At 44.0% G+C, this 20228-nt stretch overlaps 2 protein-coding genes, 1 long non-coding RNA gene and 1 other non-coding gene across 6 annotated transcripts; 3 read left to right on the plus strand and 1 right to left on the minus strand.

Moving 5' to 3' along the window:
* Window positions 1-1569: 1569 nt before the first annotated feature.
* On the minus strand, window positions 1570-13157 carry LOC118218823. 2 transcript variants are annotated; one of them, XR_004763556.1, is made up of 10 exons: window positions 13023-13157; window positions 11580-11702; window positions 8385-9490; window positions 8203-8274; window positions 7492-7575; window positions 7114-7174; window positions 5834-5934; window positions 2613-2730; window positions 2175-2291; window positions 1570-1605 (listed from the first exon to the last, which is right to left on the minus strand). It is a non-coding gene; the product is annotated as an uncharacterized LOC118218823 (long non-coding RNA). The 2 variants fall into 2 exon arrangements; XR_004763555.1 differs by lacking the exons at window positions 11580-11702; window positions 13023-13157 and having other exon boundaries at window positions 2562-2730; window positions 8385-8607.
* Window positions 4442-9180, plus strand: ankrd16 (ankyrin repeat domain 16). Of its 2 annotated transcripts, none has more exons than XM_035401520.1 (7): window positions 4442-5093; window positions 6553-6773; window positions 7143-7185; window positions 7482-7590; window positions 7722-7883; window positions 8227-8305; window positions 8601-9180. In XM_035401520.1, the coding sequence occupies exons 1-7, from the start codon at window positions 4756-4758 to the stop codon at window positions 8780-8782; spliced, it is 1134 nt and encodes a 377-aa protein (XP_035257411.1). In that variant the 5' UTR covers window positions 4442-4755; the 3' UTR covers window positions 8783-9180. The 2 variants fall into 2 exon arrangements, with proteins under 2 accessions (XP_035257411.1, XP_035257412.1); XM_035401521.1 differs by having other exon boundaries at window positions 4444-5093; window positions 8622-9180.
* Window positions 5421-5506, plus strand: trnay-gua. The gene is given in 2 exon segments: window positions 5421-5457; window positions 5471-5506. It is a non-coding gene; the product is annotated as a tRNA-Tyr (tRNA).
* Window positions 9436-19589, plus strand: LOC118218818 (rab GDP dissociation inhibitor beta-like). The gene is made up of 11 exons (XM_035401519.1): window positions 9436-9592; window positions 13598-13705; window positions 13790-13889; window positions 14150-14284; window positions 14924-15122; window positions 15223-15354; window positions 15909-16008; window positions 16633-16804; window positions 17190-17334; window positions 17588-17642; window positions 17948-19589. Exons 1-11 carry the CDS (start codon window positions 9548-9550, stop codon window positions 18095-18097), a joined length of 1341 nt encoding a protein of 446 aa, XP_035257410.1. The 5' UTR covers window positions 9436-9547; the 3' UTR covers window positions 18098-19589.
* Window positions 19590-20228: the final 639 nt, after the last annotated feature.

Raw genomic sequence — 20228 nt, forward strand, 5'->3', positions numbered from 1 at the left:
TGGAAAAAAAGATCGCAGATTGTCAAGATTATTATGTACATTTTTACGTTTTCATTCTAGCTAGTAAGAGAACTCTCATTTCTCGGCTTTCATAAAACGCAGTGACTGTGCGTTGGCGGGGCATGGTTTGTAAATGCACATGATTTTAATTTAAATAGTGAAAGATAGTTTAGTGTGTGCTTTGGAATTTTATTCTGCCATTAAATTTTAGCCTTGAAAGTTTTTAACTGTGAGCTTATTGCTCAATAAAAATAATATGCAATAAGAACAGGTTCAGTTTCAGTAGGTCTTTATAATCCCCAGATGAAAAATCGCGCGCAGCATAAAACATATCATAGAAAAATACAGACTTTGAGTGTAAAGCGCAAGAGGTGAGTGCTTTGCCTCCCTCTGCTGGATAGAAAATGACATTACATCAGAATATGTTGGATTAAAAAAAATAAAAGCACTTGTTACGTTATTCTACCGATGCACTCCTCCCAACTAGCTTAAAACAACGATGCCCTATAAAAAACAAGTATTTTTAAAAATACAAAAATAAACTAATTGGTAATCAAACTAGGATATTTAAAGTGTATTTTTGAACATACAATTAAGTAATGTGCGTAATTTAGTGTGCTTTATAAACATCCAGTTATTCTGTTGCAGAGGCGTTCTATGTCCACCAGAGGGAGCCATATATATACATTGTGCTGCCTTTCGCCGATTCAGCCAATCCATTTTAAATCATTTTTATGAAAATGAAAGATTTCAGATTGTTAAGAGATCGCCATATACATGTTATGTGCACATTCTCATTGTAACTACTAATGCACCTCAGAGAACACTAATTTTCTCTGTTTTCATAAAATGCAGTGGGTGTGTGTTGGCAGTGAATGGTTTGTAAATGCATAATAATTGAAATTGTGAAAGATAGTTTAGTGTGTGCTTTGGAATTTTATTCTGCCATTAAATTTCAGCCTTTAAAGTTTTGAATTGCGCTGTCATTGCTCAATAAAAAATAATATGCAATAAGAACAGGTTCAGTTTCTGTAGGTCTTTATTATCCCCAGATGGAAAATTGTGCGCATCATTAAAAAAACCACATATATTTGACAATCATACAAAAAACCAAAGCCCACAACTGTGGCACACTACACTCATTCCACCGATGCACTCTTCCCAGATAGCTTAAAACAAAGATGGGCCCTGTAAAAACAAGCATTTTAAAATAAAATAATAAAAATAAATAAATAAATAAACAAACGAAATGATAGTCAAACTGAGATATCTGAAGACAGATATATATGTAAATTGCATTTTGGTACAGACAACTACGTGTAATTTAGTTTGCATCATACACAACCGGTTATTCTGTTGCACAGGCGTTTTATGTCCATCACAGGGAGCGTGCCTTGCGCCTTACTAGCTAGAATGAAAACAGAGTCATTGACACAGCGTCACCGCCGGAGGGCGGAGTCATGAACCCGGAGAGGCGGAGCCATGAACACAGCTTCATCACCGGAGGGGCGGAGTCAGTTATCGGAGGGGCGGAGCCATTCCGCCACACCACCTTTCCCTTCACCTTTGCTTCAGAGCAGCTGGTTGCCGTGACATTGGCCATTCCTGCAAAAGGAAGTTAACAAGCACAGAACAGAGTTATCAAATATGAAAATGGATGTATGGATATGTGTTCCAAAAGAAAATTATTTAACAAAAGACATTTAAAAAATATGTACAGCCCTTAATGACATGCCAGTATATTTTCTGCACTAACCAAGATATTAAAAAAGGGGATGAGACTGAGGGGAAACAGGTTACCTGTGGATTTCATTTAAAAGAACAAGGGAAGGTTCAGAATGAGAACAAAGGAACTAAAAGCCTTTCTGCAGTCACAACAGAGCCTGTCTAACCTCAGGTTTTACAGAAACTGAAAATACAATTCTTACATCAGCATATTTTACCAGAGGAAAAAACATAGCGCACACTAATAGACTTTAAGCTGCCGCATAGTTAGTATTATAAACTAAACCCAGCCCTGTCCACTGGGCTGTGTGACTGAAAATCAGTGGGAATAGTGACTGTGGTCATTCGAGTATCAATGTGCTATTTTTATAAATTCAGTGTTGATCCTACTGTAACAGAGTCACATAAGAGTCTATAAGTGTGAGATGCACTAACAGCCTCAGACGTACCGCAGCCTGTAGGATGAGTTCGCTCGAACCCAGCACTGGTCCCTCTGAGTGGGCAGGAGGTTCGATCCCAGCCAGGGCACCTCCTACACTGCGGCTGCTCCTCTGCCATCCACCTGTCTGAAGGAAAACAAAACAAATATGAAAGGAGCTGGCTGTACTTCTTATCTAAAATAAATAAATATATTCTATCACTTTAAGAAAAGGTACTGAAATACACCCACGACATCCGTAATCCCATTCATAATGTGCTTTGGATAAGAGTATGGCAGACTGCAAAGAATTCCTACAGCTGGGAGAGATCTATACATCACAGGGCTAATGGGGACATTCTTGTAAACATTTTTGTTAAACATGCAGAAAAGTCCGAAGATAAAGGTTTAGCTTCACCATGGGAACATGGCGGGGTGCGTTGCTCAGATTCCCCACAAGCAGCCTTACCGTGTGATGAGAAACAGGGCTGGGTGTTTGGCCGCGTTGCGTGAGATCCTTAACACGACTCCCACATTCCTGTCACGTGTGCGGTGTGCCATGGTGAACCCAGGGACCAGGGGGTCTGCTGCAAACATGCACAGGCAGTTATGAGTAATGGCAAGGCCTGCAAACCGTACATGCTGTACACCGCCTGCTACCCTCCTCCCCATGCTTTACTGCCTTTCAGTACAGCTACTTTACACGCCACCAGATACTCAACTGCTGAACTCCTTCTGTCCTCGCTGCTATTTAAATACAAGAGGTTCCAGCAGGTAACAGGAGTTCCTGGGGCTGCAATACAGTATGGAGTGTCCAGGGTCACAGTATTCTACTTACTCATGTCCCCTTAATGGGTTTTCAGAAGCTGCATCAAACTGGAATGTTCTGGCATTGCAGGCAGAGATACAGAACTTTCAGTGTTAGGACCTTAGCATCTGGTGAGTATAAAGAGTCTGTGGCCTTGCTCAGATGGCCATTAGTTAAGTACACACAGAATGACACAGCCTGGGGAAAGTTCAGTGCTGCTGCCGCTGCTGCGTCAGAGACGAAGATCATCTGATGAGTCTCCCGGATGAAGCCCTTCAGCACTCAGCTAGTCTAGATGAACCTCTGGCCCCAGAACCCATCTTTATTAAAGATCTACATCACGGCATGCATCACAACCATCTGCGAGTCCCGTGCTTTACGAAGACTGACTGCCTCTGGCTGTGCCTTTATTTACAAAGATGTTCAACACGAGAAAGAGGGCCTGTTTCATAACCTAAACCAGGTGCACATGAAAAGATGGTAAGATCTTTTATATCTGATGCACAGGTCAAATGTGAAAAGTTAAAGAACTCAGGTGGTATTCATTGTGTTACCAGAAACAGGAAACAAAACACATACAGTACCAGTGTAATATTACTGTACAAACATCTCTGAAGACTGTGACTTGGAGCCATTTACAAATAGGTTGTTTCCAGGAATTGTTTTTGTTCTTCAAACAGACTGACATATAGCCTTTAGAATTGGAGACAGATGACTGTGAGTTCACACAAATATTCTCAAATTGTAATTTACTGTGCTTCCTTGTAACAAAATTTTTAAAAAGTAAAAACTACCACAATGAAGTATCACACATCAACAAACACAGCATGAGAATAAAACCACTCAGAGAAACTGATACTTTGCTGTTAAAATAATTATATAAGTATATTGATAGAAACTATCTATATCATAGAAATTTTGTCTCCATGTTCTGTCATGTCAGAAAACACAAATATTTAAAACTATTGTGAAAGCTATTGACCCACCTCTTTCAGATAGGATTGAGGTTAGTGTCTTGCAAATGTATTCAGACCCTAGTTTTAATTTACTGCCATTTCAGAACTACTTAGCCTAAAAGTATTTTTTTTAAATCCACTGGCTGCACTGAGGTAATGACTTCCTGTGGTGCAAAAGGCTACCAAATTTCAAAATAAAAGAAGTAATTTTATTAGCGCTTCTACAAACAGTGGGATCAACATACAATGAGACAATCATACAGATCGTAACCAAAAATGTGCCTTATTTTCTCACAATATGTTTGACCATGACACTGTTGTGAAACTCAACTGAATTTAAGATTTTGTAAGAGCGAGACAAATTAAGACAATAAAAACGTTTTTCAAAAATAAGGAAAAGTATTTAGGTTTGTAAACTTTAACTGTGAGATAACATGCTGAGATTATGCAATAAAGTTCCGTTTTGTTTCAGGAATAACTTTCAAATTCAGAAGGCGAGGCCTCAACCTCCGTTCCGGCTTTTATTTTAAATATTTTCACCTGTTGGTCACCGGAAAATGCTTCCTGTTTATGGCTGATTGCTGCAACGAATCATTACACTGTCAATTTTTAAAATAAACTTTTCAGCTATAAAATGAAATGAATTACCTATTGAACGATGTATGCACGATCTACAGATACGTCGGAGTTATATCAACGTTATTGTTAATAATGACAATTTAAAATAGAATCTACGCTCCGTTTAATACTTGGTGCTTGAATTTAATGAAATGAAGCAGGCTAGATAGCTCAGTTGTCCGTTTCTGAAATCCGGTTTCTCACGAGAAAAACATCACTCCACGTGTGAAATGAATGAAGAAAGTGCCTTCAAACGTTTGATCAAACTCACTCAGGACGGTCAGTTGGACCTGATCAAGAAGGAAATCGAAGAGAATGAAACGGTTCTGCACTCCATCAAGAAAAAACATTTTGGGAAATCGGGCGATACGCTGTTGCATTACGCAGCCCGACATGGACACTTAAGTGTTCTGAGATTTTTTGTGGAAGATGCGGGGATGGACGTGGAACTCTACAACCACGATTACAAGAGGGCTTTGCACGAAGCCGCGTCCATGAGTCAGGAACAGTGCGTATCTTATCTCATCGCCAAAGGAGCCAAAATAGACCCACTGAAAAAGGCTGATTGGTAAGAACTGTAAATAATACATGTATGAGTGAACAATTCAGAGAACTGTAGAGAATGCATCGGAATCCGGTGATGTGTAGCTGACACCCCTGTTATTATTCGGTCACTCGTGTGAATATAGAGTGAATGACTTGAAATAGTAGTGTTTGTTTAAAGTAACAGTTAACTAATGCAAAAAAAATTGCAATTTTGTGGTACATGTTGTACGTCGCTCTGGATAAGAGCGTCTGCCAAATGCCTGTAATGTAATGTAATGTAATGTACATTTGAAAATAATATTATTACAATAATAAGCAGTTGTATCGTGTGGTATGTTTGCCATGCGTCCCTTCGATAGCTCAGTTGGTAGAGCGGAGGACTGTAGGTGATACGTTGATATCCTTAGGTCGCTGGTTCGAATCCGGCTCGAAGGACGTGTTTTTGAAATTAGTTTAATGGTGTATATCGGAGTTTGTACCGTGCGTAATTTCTGTCAAATGAAATTGGTAGGAATAATAGAATACATATGGAAATCGGTTTTCACCGTGTTTTATGAGATGGTTATATCTAGCTCAAAGAACAAATTTTTAATACCATTTCATAAAGTTACTAAAGTAAAAAGGATAGAAATACACAGTCTATGGATATTAATATATGCAACATTTTAATGTTTGGAAACATATACGTTTCAATTTCATCCACATATACACAAGATTAAGTATTCTGAATAGAGTGTGTATGCCATGTGTCAGTGAATTTACCTGAACTGTCCCTTCGATAGCTCAGTTGGTAGAGCGGAGGACTGTAGGTGATACATGGGTATCCTTAGGTCGCTGGCTCGAAGGACGTGTTTTGAGCAGTTCTGTAAAAGTACAACGCATAATTGTTGAAGCATTCTTGAAGGGTAAGTGTATGGCAATGATGAATCTTGTCGGTCAGTACTGGTAAATGAAGTAATCAGTACATGAAGGCATAAAATGTTTGGCTAAATTAAACTAAATCAAATGTGTGTTTTCTACTAAGTAGATTAAATGAGTGCTCAGTCTTAATGGTGCCTGAATTTATCCCTGTTCAGTCAATCGAGATTTTTTTTTGTTTGTTGTGAAAGTGGGATTTACAAATGCATTGGCAAACAGCAGTTCACAATTACCATGGAAACAGCTCAGTGAGAAAATTGGAATTGTTTTTATGTTTCTGCATGAAATTGTGTGTTCTGTAGGTATGCACTTGTTTTTGAGTATATGCTTATGTGGACTTTTGAGGGGATGACTTTTCAACCTGTAATAACGATTAAAAGCAATAAAAGACACATGGTTGTCACAGCAGATTGAGTTCCACGTCACTCACTATGTCTGCATCATTTTTAAAGAAAAGAATGACGCTTATGAAGGCTGTGAGCACAGTGCACTTGGAGGTCTGAAGGGAGTCTGACTTTTATTAGCATATCGAACTGGTGTTTTGTTTGATGCCCACACGCCAGGACGCCGCTGATGATGGCGTGCACCCGGAGCAGCGTGCCCGTCGTCAGCGCGCTGCTGGGCCACGGCGCCAATCCGGCGCTGCAGAACAAAGACGGCTGGAACAGCTTCCACATCGCCTGCCGAGAGGGCCACCCCGCCGTCGTACAGCGCCTCCTGGAGGCCAGTCCGGGCGTGTGGTGCACAGAGAGCAGGACCCTGAGAACGCCGCTGCACACAGCAGGTACGGGCCCGCCTGGCTGGGCTGAACGGCCTGCTCTCCTCAATATGCTATGCTATGCTAATGCTATTTATGCTATGTCATGTTATGCTATGATATGTTATGCTATGCTATGCTGTTATGTTACAGTGGTACGGTGAGACCCACGATAATTAGCACTTTATTCAAAAGGGAAAACACACTTCAGCAGCTGCACCAGTGTGTAGCACACACCTGGGGAATACACAGAGGATATTACTGCCCAAAGGCTCACCGCATGCCAGCTTGGTTGGAGGGGGAAGTGAGAACAGACTAAAAATACATTCTGCAGAAGATACGCACTGCTTTCAAAGTGTGCCCTTACCTTAGCGTTCGTTGCTCTGTTTTCTTCAGCTCTGCACGGCTGTGAAGATGTGGTTCGCATCCTGTTAGACAGGTAAGTGCAGCATTAAAGCACAGCCCATCTCCAACACCTTTGAAGAGCTCCCATTGCATGAAATATATTTCTTCCTGATGGCAAAAAATTATATATTTATATACCTTATGAACCAACAAAGATATGTATACGCTTGTGTGTGTGTGTGGAGTGTATGGAATGTGCAGTGTGTATGTGTCTGTGTGGTGTGTGCGGGTGTGTCTGTGTATGTGTGTTTATGTGTGCGTGTGGTTTTATGTGTGTGTCTGTGGTGTGTCCAGTAGTGCGTAAAGCTCATCACTGATGCCGTGTTTCAGATGTGGTTACCAGCCCGACTGCAGGGACAGCTGTGGAGTCACTCCCTTCACAGACGCTGTGCGGACCGGAAGCGTCGCGGTCGCCAGACTGCTCCTGGATAAACATCAGGTGTGCGGGTCAGACTCCACCCGCCAGACCTCACGGCTTTCATGCTAAATGCAAATATGTCCCTGAAGCATATTTATACCATTCAAATCAGCACTGTGTGCGTGCGTGCGTGTGCGTGTGTGTTTCTTCAGGCCTCCCCATCTGCAGCAGATTGCCTTGGAGCTCAGCCGCTGCATCAGGCCGCCCTGACTGCCCAGGAGGGGGCGCTGCGCTTCCTAGTGGAGGAGCTGGGTGTGGATGTGAACTCCAGAGCCACCGACATGCAGCTAACGGCCCTGCACTACGCCGCTAAGGTCCGTCCCACATCCCCCCCCCCACACAGCCCCACACCCAGAACCGTCTCAAACACGTTTTAGAATCACAAATACAGCTAAAGGTTCATAAATCTGGTGCGTAACGACAGACTGGCGGGGTATCACAGACATGCCCTAGCATGGTTATTTTATATTTTCAAGTTAAGAATCCTGCGTAGTATGCCTTTAAGATGCATTAATATCAGCAAAATCCAACAGTGCATTTAGGAGCTGAGGATGAGATCATCCTTCCTAAACCAGATGTGTGCATTTGAACAGTCATCACTAACAGTGTCCTGGTTCTGTGTTAAACTCTTACCTTCATTTGCGATCCTTCTTGTAGGAAGGTCACGCGAGCACGATAAAAACCCTCCTGGAATTAGGAGCCGACCTTCATGCAAGGGACAGAAAAGGAAGGACAGGTTAGTACCACTGGTGTGAAACAGTCTGGTGCTGAATCACAGTATGACTCAGAACACACTTGAGGTTAAAGCTGCTCACCTTGTTCCACAAATGGCGGTAGTTTTCTTTACTGTAATTAATCTGTGCTTGTGAAATGAAGCAGAAACTTAAGGCTGACATTAAGGCTGGTTCATATCAATGTGACTCACACAATCATAACTTTGGTTTTGAGTGAAAAAGAAAATGTGAAAATTGCAGATCATTAGGGAAACACATTTTTGTGATTTTGACGGGTTGTAAATGTGTCTGTAAAAGAAAACCCCATTTCTGTCCCAGCCCTCCACTCGGCCTGTGCGGGACAGCAGGCGGACGCCACACAAGCTCTCCTCCTGCTTGGACTCCGGGACACGCAGGACGCCTCCGGGACGACAGCCAGTCAGCTCGCTAGGAAGCAGGACGTGCTCGCGGCCTTCGACTCCCACGCCCCGGAATCCTAACGCGTCCCCACAAGCCGTGCCCGCCCACCGCAGTGGGCGCTGGGTACCCGGGCACAGACGCTGGCAAAAAACCTGCAAGGCGGCATGAATTCATAAAGAGGGGTTTACACTCAGCTGTGCTTGAACCAAAGTTGTGGACGCTGTCCATTAGTACTGGGAGAAACTGTATCTTTTAAAAGTGATCTATACTCCCAGTCTGTTCTTGTTTGAACTCCACAATTCACAGTCAAGCAATCACATGCATAAGCAATCGAAAATTGCTGCAACTGCTGACGTGTAAATGCCAAAGAAAGTAATGTAATATCATTAATTTCACTGGACTGGTATGTACCAGTCCATGCTTGTACAGGCAGTTCCCCGTTTCAATAACTTGAAAATAAAAGAAATGCAAAATCCTGGCAATCTTGGAATGTTTTGTAGAATTCACTAATCAGAGTATAGCTTACGAGATTAAAGGTGTCTCAGAGTAGGATTGTCCATATCCAAAACCCTGTCCATTACTGGCTAAAAGTTAAAAGGACATGTCAATCCTAGTCCAACAGAGACTATCACTGAAATGTGTGGATACTGGATGTGGATACGAACTCGAAACATTCTTTGCCTCTCATGATTGGTGAAGGGCTGAACGACTCCTCCCCCGACGTGGGTTGGAAGTTATTGACGTGGCCACGTCTCAGCGCTACCCGAGTACCATCGCTCTCCATTTTTCTTCGCATTGAGTTGTGCGCAAGTGGAAGAAATAAAAATTAAAAGCCAACAAGGAAAATGAATGAAGAATACGATGTTATCGTTCTAGGGACCGGACTTACGGTGAGAACATTGCAGACAGCTATACCATAGCATACCGCTAACTAGAGACAGCTTTAATATTTCATGAACATAAACAATCTCAGACAATACCATACCCATCTGATTGTTCCTTTAAGATTTAGCTGTTGCTAAACTGAAAGGTGAATGGCTGCACTGTAATTTACGGAATGTTACACTATTGCCATGATATGGCAATGTAGTTGTGTTGCCATCTGAACTATGTTATCTTACCGTGATTGCGAGTACATCTGACTGGTGATAGCCTACCTGAACAGAACTAAGCTAATGGGCCTGTTTTCGGCATGTTCTATAAAAACACACAAAACAGCTGTAATCGGTTAAAATCAGGCTTCCGCGTGAGAAAAGATTGGTCAGGCTGTTTAACTGTACACAGTGTTGAAATGTTAAAGCTGCCTCAAACTGTGTTCGGCAGCTAACGTTAAGTACTTCAATGCTGGAGGCAATTTATTTAAAGACAGTGCACTGTCAGACAATGGACAAGTTTCTTCCAAGTGTCATTGTTGAGTATTGGTCGGGCGATTGTCACTGTAGGTCGCTAATTGTAGCCTAAATCTACCGACTGTAACTAATCATATAAATGCATTCGTTCTGAGATGGATGTTCAAGCATTTGACCAAGTAATACGCGTAAACCCAGGCTGTTCGTTTCTTTCTCTGGGGCCCAAGCAGTAGTTTGGGTGGAGACGCTTTCCTCTTCCTCGCCAGTATTACGCACTGCTGACCGGAGTCGTTCAAATGGTCGCAAGTAAATAGACGGCCTAAATTTCTTACTTGCTAATCGTGTCACCTCTTAAACCCATTAGTGTTGACCTAACTAATTTAAGCAGCTAGCACGGCAGTTTAATTCACTGGCTGATTACTGAAACGTTACCGCATCACTTTACGATTGCCATGACCGCAAGTTTCGACAGGGTGCTAGTAGGCTACATAGTGGCTTTTGGTTGCTAATTTAATTGTATGGCGTACAAGCTACTATTGACTTAGGCGCACTTATTAAGTTGACTAGCTACAGTTATAATACTTATTTTTTTAATGTGCATATAATTTACTGAACCGTATCTCTTAATCGATCAGCTCCGAATTCTCTGCCATTAGTCTATTTTTTCCGGTTTGGGTTTATTTGCGGAAGCCACGTTAATTTGATTGTTTACATCAGTAGTTGCTAAATATTGCAAACGCATTGATTAGGCCATACGAAACGAGTCGTTTCCGTCCTTAAAAAATAAGTTTGGCGTGACGGGAAAACCGCATGATGGCTAATTTGCAGTTTAACGAAACATTGGGTTGTACAGTTGAGCCCCGGATCCAACTTCCTTTCATAGTAACGCGTTTACTGTCAGACAGACCAAATCCTTTGAGTAACTAGTCAGAATCCGAGTAATTTCTTTAAATTATGCAATTTTTGTTAACTTACTGCATATGGTTTGGCACATGGCCTTAGATGACCACTTTCAGGGCACGTGATTTGTCCGGGGCTCTATAGTTAACGTCACAGTTTTGTGTGCTTTTGCTGTTGGCACATTATTACAGACCGCTGGTTGCGGTCTGTAATAATAATCATCATAGCCTACAATTTCCCCTAAAACAATGCAAGGACACATGCATGTTTATTTATATTGATTAAATATTCTACAGCCATGCTTGAAGTGCGTGATAGATTGACTGGATAAACTAAACCAATAGCAGTTTGTCAAAGCCATCGCAATGCTACTGCACCAACATCAGCCACAGATGCACAAATGTTCATAAACGGCTGGCAGGCTACACCTGTTTCACGACGCTTTGGCTAAAAGCGTCGGCCAAATAAAATGTAACGTAAAAAAAAACAGGTGTGTTTTTATGGATAGCAGAGGTCAGTGCTGTCACACTGTTCTGGCAGAGAAATCACCTGACACGCTCCATAAACCTAGTTCTCCGGGTGTGTTAAAGTGTAACTTCGTTTCTTGTAAGGATGGGTCTTTGCTTACTTGTCGTTTGAGAGACAGCTTTGGGTCGCTGGAGAGATTCAGGAATGCAGTGCATGCCAGGAGTGGGAGGGATGTCCTAGTGCTTCCATCGCTGCTAACTCCAGTTTACACCTGCTGTAAAGACTGCGTGGCACACATGGAGAAGTGAATCTCGCTGGTGTAACGGGCGAGAGAAAGAGCAGTGCGTTTCATAGACTGTACTTTTATCATTCATCATGAACATTTTAGGATCAGAAAATGCATTCACTGTAGTCAGCATGTGGACAGAGCAAGAATAAATAAGCACTGTAAACTTCTGTTCATACAAACTTCCTTTTCTTTATTCTGCCAGACAATACCCATCTCACTGCTTGTAAGGTTAACACCACCTTAGTGAGACACATTACATCATTGTTTCCACGGTTTACTTTCTTATCCAGAGTGACCTGCTGGTGACACAGGCTGCCTGAAATTCATCAGTTACAGCTTCTAATCTGTACAGCTGGCCTGGACAGCACATGCACTGGAAGCAAATTAGCCTCCACTGCATATACCATTGAACCCCAATCCTTAAACAGTTTTGCTTAAAAAACATGTGGACGCCAGTTCTATGGACATGAGCCGTTCTCTGGGACTTTTGGGTGACCTCACAGATGAACACAAAGTCAGACCAGCCTGGGCCAGCCAGTCCAATCCACAGACTTCATCTTGGTGCACAATCCAGCTCCGAGTCTTCTAGTTGTTCACATGCTTCTGTTTGGCCTTGTTGTTGCCAGCAAGACACCGTGTCTTAAGAGGCTCATTAAATATTAAACTAAGAACAATAAGTCTCTTCTACTCTTTGCACCCGATCTTCTCCTAGACGAAGGCCAAATATAGCAGAGCAATCGCAACCAATGTTTGCTTGGGGTAAAGCGATTTCACTGAAATCTGTGAATCTGGCATTGCATGGACATTTATTCCACAATCCCACTTTAAATCCAAATCCAGCCCTGGTTTCAAGGGCTGTGATTAGAGTTACAGGGAGTCAGCACATTGATCAATAATAGCCATTTTTTGTTTATGTTACATTTAGATGAATAAAAGTTACTGAATAGGACACAGGGGTAATGCACTCACAATGCATAGCTTTGTTGTGATCAGGCAGCAAGACTAAATTGTATATAGCGGCAGTATGAATAGTGTGTTCTCTTAAGGACAAGAAGAGGAATTGAAATTAATATTTTTTTTTTTTTTTTTTTTTTTTTTGTAGTTCCAACCCTAAACCCAATGTGGTGTTCAGCCTTTGGGGCTTTTAGAAAAGACAGAAGCTGGTTTGTGTTGTTTGGCTGATGAGGTCATCCTGTAGCTGTGACAAGGGGAGGGGTGGGGCGGGGGGGTGACACACTTTGTGTCTGAGGAGGAGGGACCACGCCCGTTGTGTTTTTTTTCCATCTTTTAGATGAGCTGAAATGTTATACTCACTTGCCAGTGTGTCAGCCTAATGTAGGGCAGGGAGGGACAGTGGCACAGAGGAAGCAGACGGGTCAGAGGAGCACAGTCAGCTCAAACTGCGCGAGATTCTGTCTGTCCTGCACTTGTCCGTCAACCGGAGGAGGAAACCTGTACAGTGACGGAAAAATACACAGATTCCCGGGAGTGAGGCTGGAGTCATAAAAATGTGCTCTTTGTACAACTTGAGTTTCAGAAAGAAGAATAATAATATAAACTGTGAATAGTGCTAAAGTGCAGCAAATATTTTCACTCCTAAGTCCACCAGTAGTGTCCTGAGGACGCTGCTAACATGTCACCCACAGTTAGCATTCAGGACCAAGTTCTTCGTTTCTTAATAGGGTGTAATCTGTCCGGAGATAAAAATAAGATGACAGAATGTTTTCATCCCAGAAATACATGTGTTGTGGAGTTCAGTGCGGCTCCTCTTGAATAAAGTCAGATTTACTTATGGTGGTTCAGCGTGGCTTGCTGTTCTCAGTGAGGTTGAGGGTTTAGAGTTGAAGTGTAAGTGTGGTGGTGAGGTGTATGCTGGGACTTTTTTTCAGGAATGTATCCTTTCCGGGATCATGTCGGTGAAGGGGAAGAAGGTGCTGCACATGGACCGAAACTCCTACTACGGAGCAGAAAGCGCCTCCATCACCCCGCTGGAGGACGTAAGGCCTGCCAATCATCTGCCAACCGCCTGCCAGTCTATTCCAGTTATCTGGTGATGACTCTCGTTTGTCTGTCTGTCCTAGCTGTATAAGCGTTTCAACTTGCCTGGCAGTCCCCCAGAGTCCATGGGGAAGGGGAGGGACTGGAACGTGGACCTCATCCCGAAGTTCCTGATGGCCAACGGCAAGTCAAAGCACATCTGCAGGGCTGGGGGGTCATGGGGTCACTGGGTCAGGGGCCAGCAGCAGGCCTGGGGAATCAAGGCTGTGTTTCAGATCCTGTATGTTTACACAAGGAAACACAAGCACACCTGTGAGTAGCCTGTGCTATTCACAAAAAAGAGAGAGAGGTGTGTGATGGTGCAGGGTCATAACCCTGTGGAGTTCAGGCTGAGCGCAGGTGTGACAGGTGCGAGCTCTCCTCCCTGCGGCTCTTCCCTCCAGGCCAGCTGGTCCGGATGCTGCTCCTCACCAAGGTGACGCGGTACCTGGATTTCAAGGTCGTGGAGGGCAGCTTCGTCTACAAGAAGGGGAGCATCCACAAAGTGCCGTCCACCGAGACAGAGGCACTGGCGTCCAGTGAGTCGCACAGCTTCCTTCCCCTTTTACCTCAGCAGTTTCCCCGTTCAGAATCACTGTTTCTACTTCAGCAGTTATCCCCATTCAGAATTGCCGTTTCCTGATTCAGTTTCACAGTCAGACACACCTACGCAGTGAGCTCTTTAGTGAAGGCAGAAATTACCCATTAGGGACAGAGTATGAAATATAATGCACTGCATCCAATGAAAAAAACATCAGCACAAACAGATAACCATGACATGGCAATAGGATAGGGTAATATGATGTAATGAACACATAAAATGCATTAGAGGCAATGAAATCAACTCGTCACATGTAAGCCTGACATTATGCAGTGTCAGTGTGTGCTATTACAGAAATACACAATATCCAACATGGCTGCATTATTACTCCAAAAGGATATAGTTCTGCATTGAGTTTGTTTCTAGAAAGTTCCAGGTTGTACTATTAGTTTTCAGTGCCGTCTGTGTCACTGAGTTATGGATGTGGTTCACTGGTGATGCCTCTCTATGAATGTTCATAAAGTGGCAGCAAATGAAACGTGCCTGGCTGTTTAATCGCGCAATGAACAGAATACCTGTGGCAGTGATGGGTCCCTTAATGATGATGTCACAAACAGCAGTGTTCCATTTCTCCCAGGCCTGATGGGGATGTTCGAGAAACGGCGGTTCAAGAAGTTCCTGGAGTTCGTCTCCAATTTCGACGAGAACGATCCCAAAAGCTTCCAGGGCGTTGACCCGAAGAAGACCACCATGCGGGACATCTACAAGAAGTTTGACTTGGGACAGGACGTCATGGACTTCACAGGGCACGCGCTCGCCCTCTACAGGAAAGACGAGTGGGTGACCTTTACTCAAACTGCCCTGCTCACACGTGTGTGTGTTTTTAAAGTATCGAAATGGTTAAACGAGCCGTTTGTCTGTCTCTCTGTCTGTCAGCTATCTGGACCAGCCGTGCTTGGACACCATTAACAGGATTAAGCTGTACAGCGAGTCTCTGGCCCGATACGGAAAGAGCCCTTACCTGTACCCTCTCTACGGGCTGGGAGAGCTTCCACAGGGCTTCGCCAGGTAAGCGAGCCCTTACCTGTACCCTCTCTACGGGCTGGGAGAGCTTCCACAGGGCTTCGCCAGGTAAGCAAGCCCTTACCTGTACCCTCTCTACGGGCTGGGAGAGCTTCCACAGGGCTTCGCCAGGTAAGCAAGCCCTTACCTGTACCCTCTCTACGGGCTGGGAGAGCTTCCACAGGGCTTCGCCAGGTAAGCAAGCCCTTACCTGTACCCTCTCTACGGGCTGGGAGAGCTTCCACAGGGCTTCGCCAGGTAAGCAAGCCCTTACCTGTACCCTCTCTTCGGGCTGGGAGAGCTTCGCCAGGTAAGGGCCCAGAACACTGCTTTCTCTGCGCAGCTCAACACCTGCAGCAGCCAAACAGTGGGAAAGGTATCAGACCCAGACGCCATCTTGTATATTAGTCATTTTACCATTCCTCTAGACTGCCTCTTGTCCTACTTGTATGTTGTGTTTTAGGCCTTATAAAAGGAAACAGTCTATAAAGGGATATGTGTGCTTATAAAGGGACGCAAGTGTGCGTACACTCCTGATCCCCGCTCTCCGCCTCTCTCAGATTAAGTGCCATATATGGAGGAACCTACATGCTGAACAAGCCCATCGAGGAGCTGGTGATGGAGAACGGAAAGGTGGTGGGCGTGAAATCAGAGGGCGAGGTGAGGCGCACATTTTTAAAAATCCCTTTCAGGTTGTGATTAATGTACACAGCCAGTCAGCTGCACATTGTGAACAACAGTGATGGTTGACTCACTGATCAGCTGTTGAAAATTGAAAGTGGTGTCAGTGATACCTCCTCTCCAAAAATACATTTTGATGGAGAGAGACCACACCCTGCCCTGCAGAACTGAATTGCTATAGGAAGTCAGGCTAGCTAATAACACCTCGTGTAAATAAAGGTTTGGGTGTCGTTTTTAAAGTCCTGGACGTGTGGCACATCCACACACAGTAACCAGGAACTATACAATAGCAATAAGGTGGCTGTGATGTCACTGTACTGGAAGAAAATAGAGGACCATTTGTGGAGTATGTTGGCAAGACCCAACTAAAGAACATTGATGGCAATTGGTGGATACATTTGGAGACTTCCTGGTAATTCCAACAAGAAGTATAGCTAGGAGGTATCCACCAATCACCATTGGTGTTGTTCTATAGGTAGTTACCAATGTATTCTGTGATTGGTGGAGCCTCTCTCCGTTTTCTACCAGTAAGGTGAAACGGCAACCATCTTAACCGAACATGGACAGTAACTTTCAAACTTACAAAAATGATGTACCTTCCAGGTGGCCCGCTGCAAACAGCTGATCTGTGACCCCAGCTACGTGATGGACCGTGCCAACAAGGTGGGTCAGGTGATCCGGGTCATCTGCATCATGAGCCACCCCATCAAGAACACCAGCGACGCTAACTCCTGCCAGATCATCATCCCCCAGAACCAGGTCAACAGGGAGCACGGTCAGTGTGGGAGGAAGTGACATCACATGGCAGATGGGGGATGTTTGTCCGAGGTGGTTGAGGTGATCAGATGGACCAGCAAACACAGGGAGCAGAACACTCACCTTCGGTTTCATGAGTTACTTCTAGAAAACGTACGAGTCATCCTTTGTGATGTAAGCAGATATTGCAGAATTTTTGCCAAACTAAAGCACAGCATGGAAGCATAGCTCAACTGCAGGGGGTTTCAAACTCACTCCTGCCCACCCGCACTGCATGCCAACATGCAGCAGCAAATGCTGAATTCTAAACTTATAATTTATTAGACACAGTTGTGTGAACTGCAGTGATGGTGTGGAGTGTGTAGGATGGTAAACGTGCTCACTGTGTGGTGGTGCATTTGCAGACATCTACGTGTGCATGATCTCCTACGCGCACAACATCGCGGCCCAGGGCAAGTACGTGGCCATCGTCAGCACCACGGTGGAGACCAACGACCCGGAGAAGGAGATCAAACCCGCCCTGGACCTGCTGGAGCCAGTGGAGCAGAAGTACGGAGCCTGTGTGTGTGTGTGTGTATGTAAGAGAGTGAGAGTGTGTGTGTGTGTATGTGAGAAAGCGAGAGTGTGTGTGTGTGTGTGTGTGTGAGAGTGCGTGAGACCTGTGACGTCAGTGAGACACTCTTCAGTGAGATGTTGTGTGTGCCTGGATGTTGTGTGTGGTGGTATTGTGGGCGTGTGTTAGACGTGTGGGGAGGGAGCACTGATGCTTGTATAAGACACTGATGCTTCTGTTGTGTTTCAGGTTCGTGAGCATCAGTGATCTGTACAGCCCTGTAGATTTGGGGACTGAAAGCCAGGTTCGTATCAGCCAATCCTCACTGCTAAAGCTCATTAGCACCAGTCTCAAACCCCTGCCCTACCCTGGTTTTGGTACTGGCTGGTTTGCTGCACTGCCTCCCCCCTCTACAGAGATTGGTACAGTCCACTACACGTGTACTAGGGCAGTGCACGGTTAAAAACTGATACCTTGTAGGTTATTCTACTTAAAGCAACAAATTCACATGACATCCAGCCAACATGCTTGTGCTCCTTCAATTTTCTGTGATCATGTGTTAAATGAAGGACGTGTACACACACACCTGTACGTTTGTTTTCCGGACAGATCTTCATCTCCCGGTCCTACGACGCTACGACTCACTTCGAGACCACCTGCGACGACATTAAGGACATCTACAAGCGGATGACGGGCACAGACTTTGACTTTGCGGAAATGGAACGCCAGAAGAACGACATCTTTGGAGATGTGGAGTAGAAGAGCCGATTTATTCCATACTTACAGAAAATATTACTGGCTGATGATCTATGTTTTGGCCCCTACAGATCTTAATAAAAAGGGTATAAATTTGTATTGATGGGTGGGGGGGTGGGCGGCAGCATTTTATCATTGGATTTTGATAAGTATTGCACTGACATAAACACCCATCTCGACATCTACATTTCCAGGTTGTTACCGTTAGGAGGGGTTCTGTAGAGATGGCCGAGCTTGGCTTCATTACACCAAAAACTGGGTAGAGCAACTGCAGTGACACCGAGTTGAACAAATCTGTTCCATTTTGTTTGGATAGGGGGGCTGGCCTGATTTGTTTAAATGATTGACAGATCACTGCAGCTAAATAGCTCCACTCATTATGAGTGTATGACAGTGCTCTACCATCACTAGTGTTCTGTCCAAATATGCCAAAAATCCTTGGTTTTCATTCCAAATGGTTACTGTGGGAAAATGTTCAGTACTATTAAATAGTATTTCTCTTTTCTTCCTCCCCAGTTTGGGGGCACTGTGCAGAACGTCTGTCTCTGGATCTCTACGTGCGGTATGAAAGTGAACCTTGAGCTGTAATGTGTGCTGCCACTAGGGGGCACACTGTTCTTTCCTAATTCTTTAAACCGCTCACAAGCACAAAGATTATTGGGAGCAATCAGTTTTTGCCAGTATTTAGATTGTTGCGTACGCATGGAGATAATATGATTACTCAGATTTCCCCGTTTACATTATTCTGGCCATAATTAATGGAAACTACACGGCAGTCATACTTAGTTTCATCCTGGCATCTTCGGCTTCTGCCTGACAGTTAAAAAAGCTGAAATCAAAAGCCTGGGCAAAAACTCCAGGTGGCATAATAGGGTTTTGAACACACCAATTACGACCTTAAAGATAATTAGGTTAAGGTGTTCACATGACCATTTCAATAGTATTGCCATAACCGGCGTAAGATCTGAGTATTGCCTTGCATGTAAACGCATCCAGTGTTCATGAGTTTAAAGTCTTCACTGAGTATAATTTAACGGCTTTGTATTGAAATTGGAGCAGCGGTAAGACCCAGGGGTCCCTGGCCCTGGGTCCTGGATAGCTGCATGGTCTGCTGGTTTTTGCTTTCCTCTTCAAAAATCAGCAAACAAGTCAGAACCAAGAATCCAGGCGAGGATAGTTAACTGCAGTCAGCTGCTTTAACCGATCAAGTGCTGAGTCACAATGAAAGCCAAGCACACCCAGCACAGGGCCAACTGTATTTCAGGTAAAATTCAGAAGATACCATTTAGATTTTGACATAATGCATCACAGTAACGGTCTTTGCTTTTCACAAATTAACCCAGCGGATCGCAGCGGGTAGTGACGTGGGCCAGTTTGGCGTGCTCTGTAGTTTCAGCATCAAGCACTTTTACAGTCGGTTCCATCACAAGGGCATGTAGGTGTCAACACCACACTGAAACAAACTGTACTGCATAGTAAAAAACTTAAGACCACCCACCTGTGTCGTAGTTTCTGAGAAGTCTGGTTGTTGCTTGCCGTCCTCGTCTTGTGTGTAGCGTAGTTGGGGGAGGGGGGGGGGGAGGCGGTGTGTTCACTGGTTTCTTTTGATTCCCAGACCTGTCTCTTTGAATGGTTTAGACACAAAACAACACATGTAACCCCCCCCCCCCCCCCCAAATGTACAGGTCTGGCCAGTGAAAACAAACCATTTGTGGAAAACACAGAGCTCAGAAATGGGAGAACCAACGCTACCTGTCAAACATTTTTGTACTCCCACAATTTTCAAGCAATCATACATAATTCATCCCTTTAATTTTACAAAACAATTATCTACATCTTAGTTAATCAAAATAGCCACCTTCTGCAACAGTAACAGCTGTGCACATTTTCTTTCTACAAGGGCAATCACATGGTTCTGAAAGTTCACACCAACAGCGCTGCAGAAGGTCCAAACTTGTGGGTTGCTTCTCCTTGGCCCTTCTGTCTACATTTGTCCCAAACTAGCTTGCTTTTGCAACACTTAATGGAAAATGGAAAGAATTTGTTCACCTGTTCATGACTTTTTGTTTATGAATTCCAAGATTTAGGTCACTGTCCTGTGAAGTAAAATATACTTTTTAAACTTCTGACTATT

The sequence above is a fragment of the Anguilla anguilla genome, chromosome 19 (genome assembly GCF_013347855.1).
Source record: "Anguilla anguilla isolate fAngAng1 chromosome 19, fAngAng1.pri, whole genome shotgun sequence".
NCBI lineage: Eukaryota > Metazoa > Chordata > Actinopteri > Anguilliformes > Anguillidae > Anguilla > Anguilla anguilla.

Excerpts from the sequence above, each read along its gene's own strand:
- ankrd16 (XM_035401520.1), top strand. The coding sequence starts at position 4,756 with ATGAATGAAGAAAGTGCCTTCAAACGTTTGATCAAACTCACTCAGGAC. Across the intron at positions 7,591-7,721 it reads TGCTCCTGGATAAACATCAG|GCCTCCCCATCTGCAGCAGA; the intron begins GTGTGCGGGTCA and ends GTGTTTCTTCAG. Across the intron at positions 7,884-8,226 it reads CCCTGCACTACGCCGCTAAG|GAAGGTCACGCGAGCACGAT; the intron begins GTCCGTCCCACA and ends TCCTTCTTGTAG.
- LOC118218818 (XM_035401519.1), top strand. The coding sequence starts at position 9,548 with ATGAATGAAGAATACGATGTTATCGTTCTAGGGACCGGACTTACG. Across the intron at positions 13,706-13,789 it reads CCATCACCCCGCTGGAGGAC|CTGTATAAGCGTTTCAACTT; the intron begins GTAAGGCCTGCC and ends TGTCTGTCCTAG. Across the intron at positions 15,123-15,222 it reads GCCCTCTACAGGAAAGACGA|CTATCTGGACCAGCCGTGCT; the intron begins GTGGGTGACCTT and ends TCTGTCTGTCAG.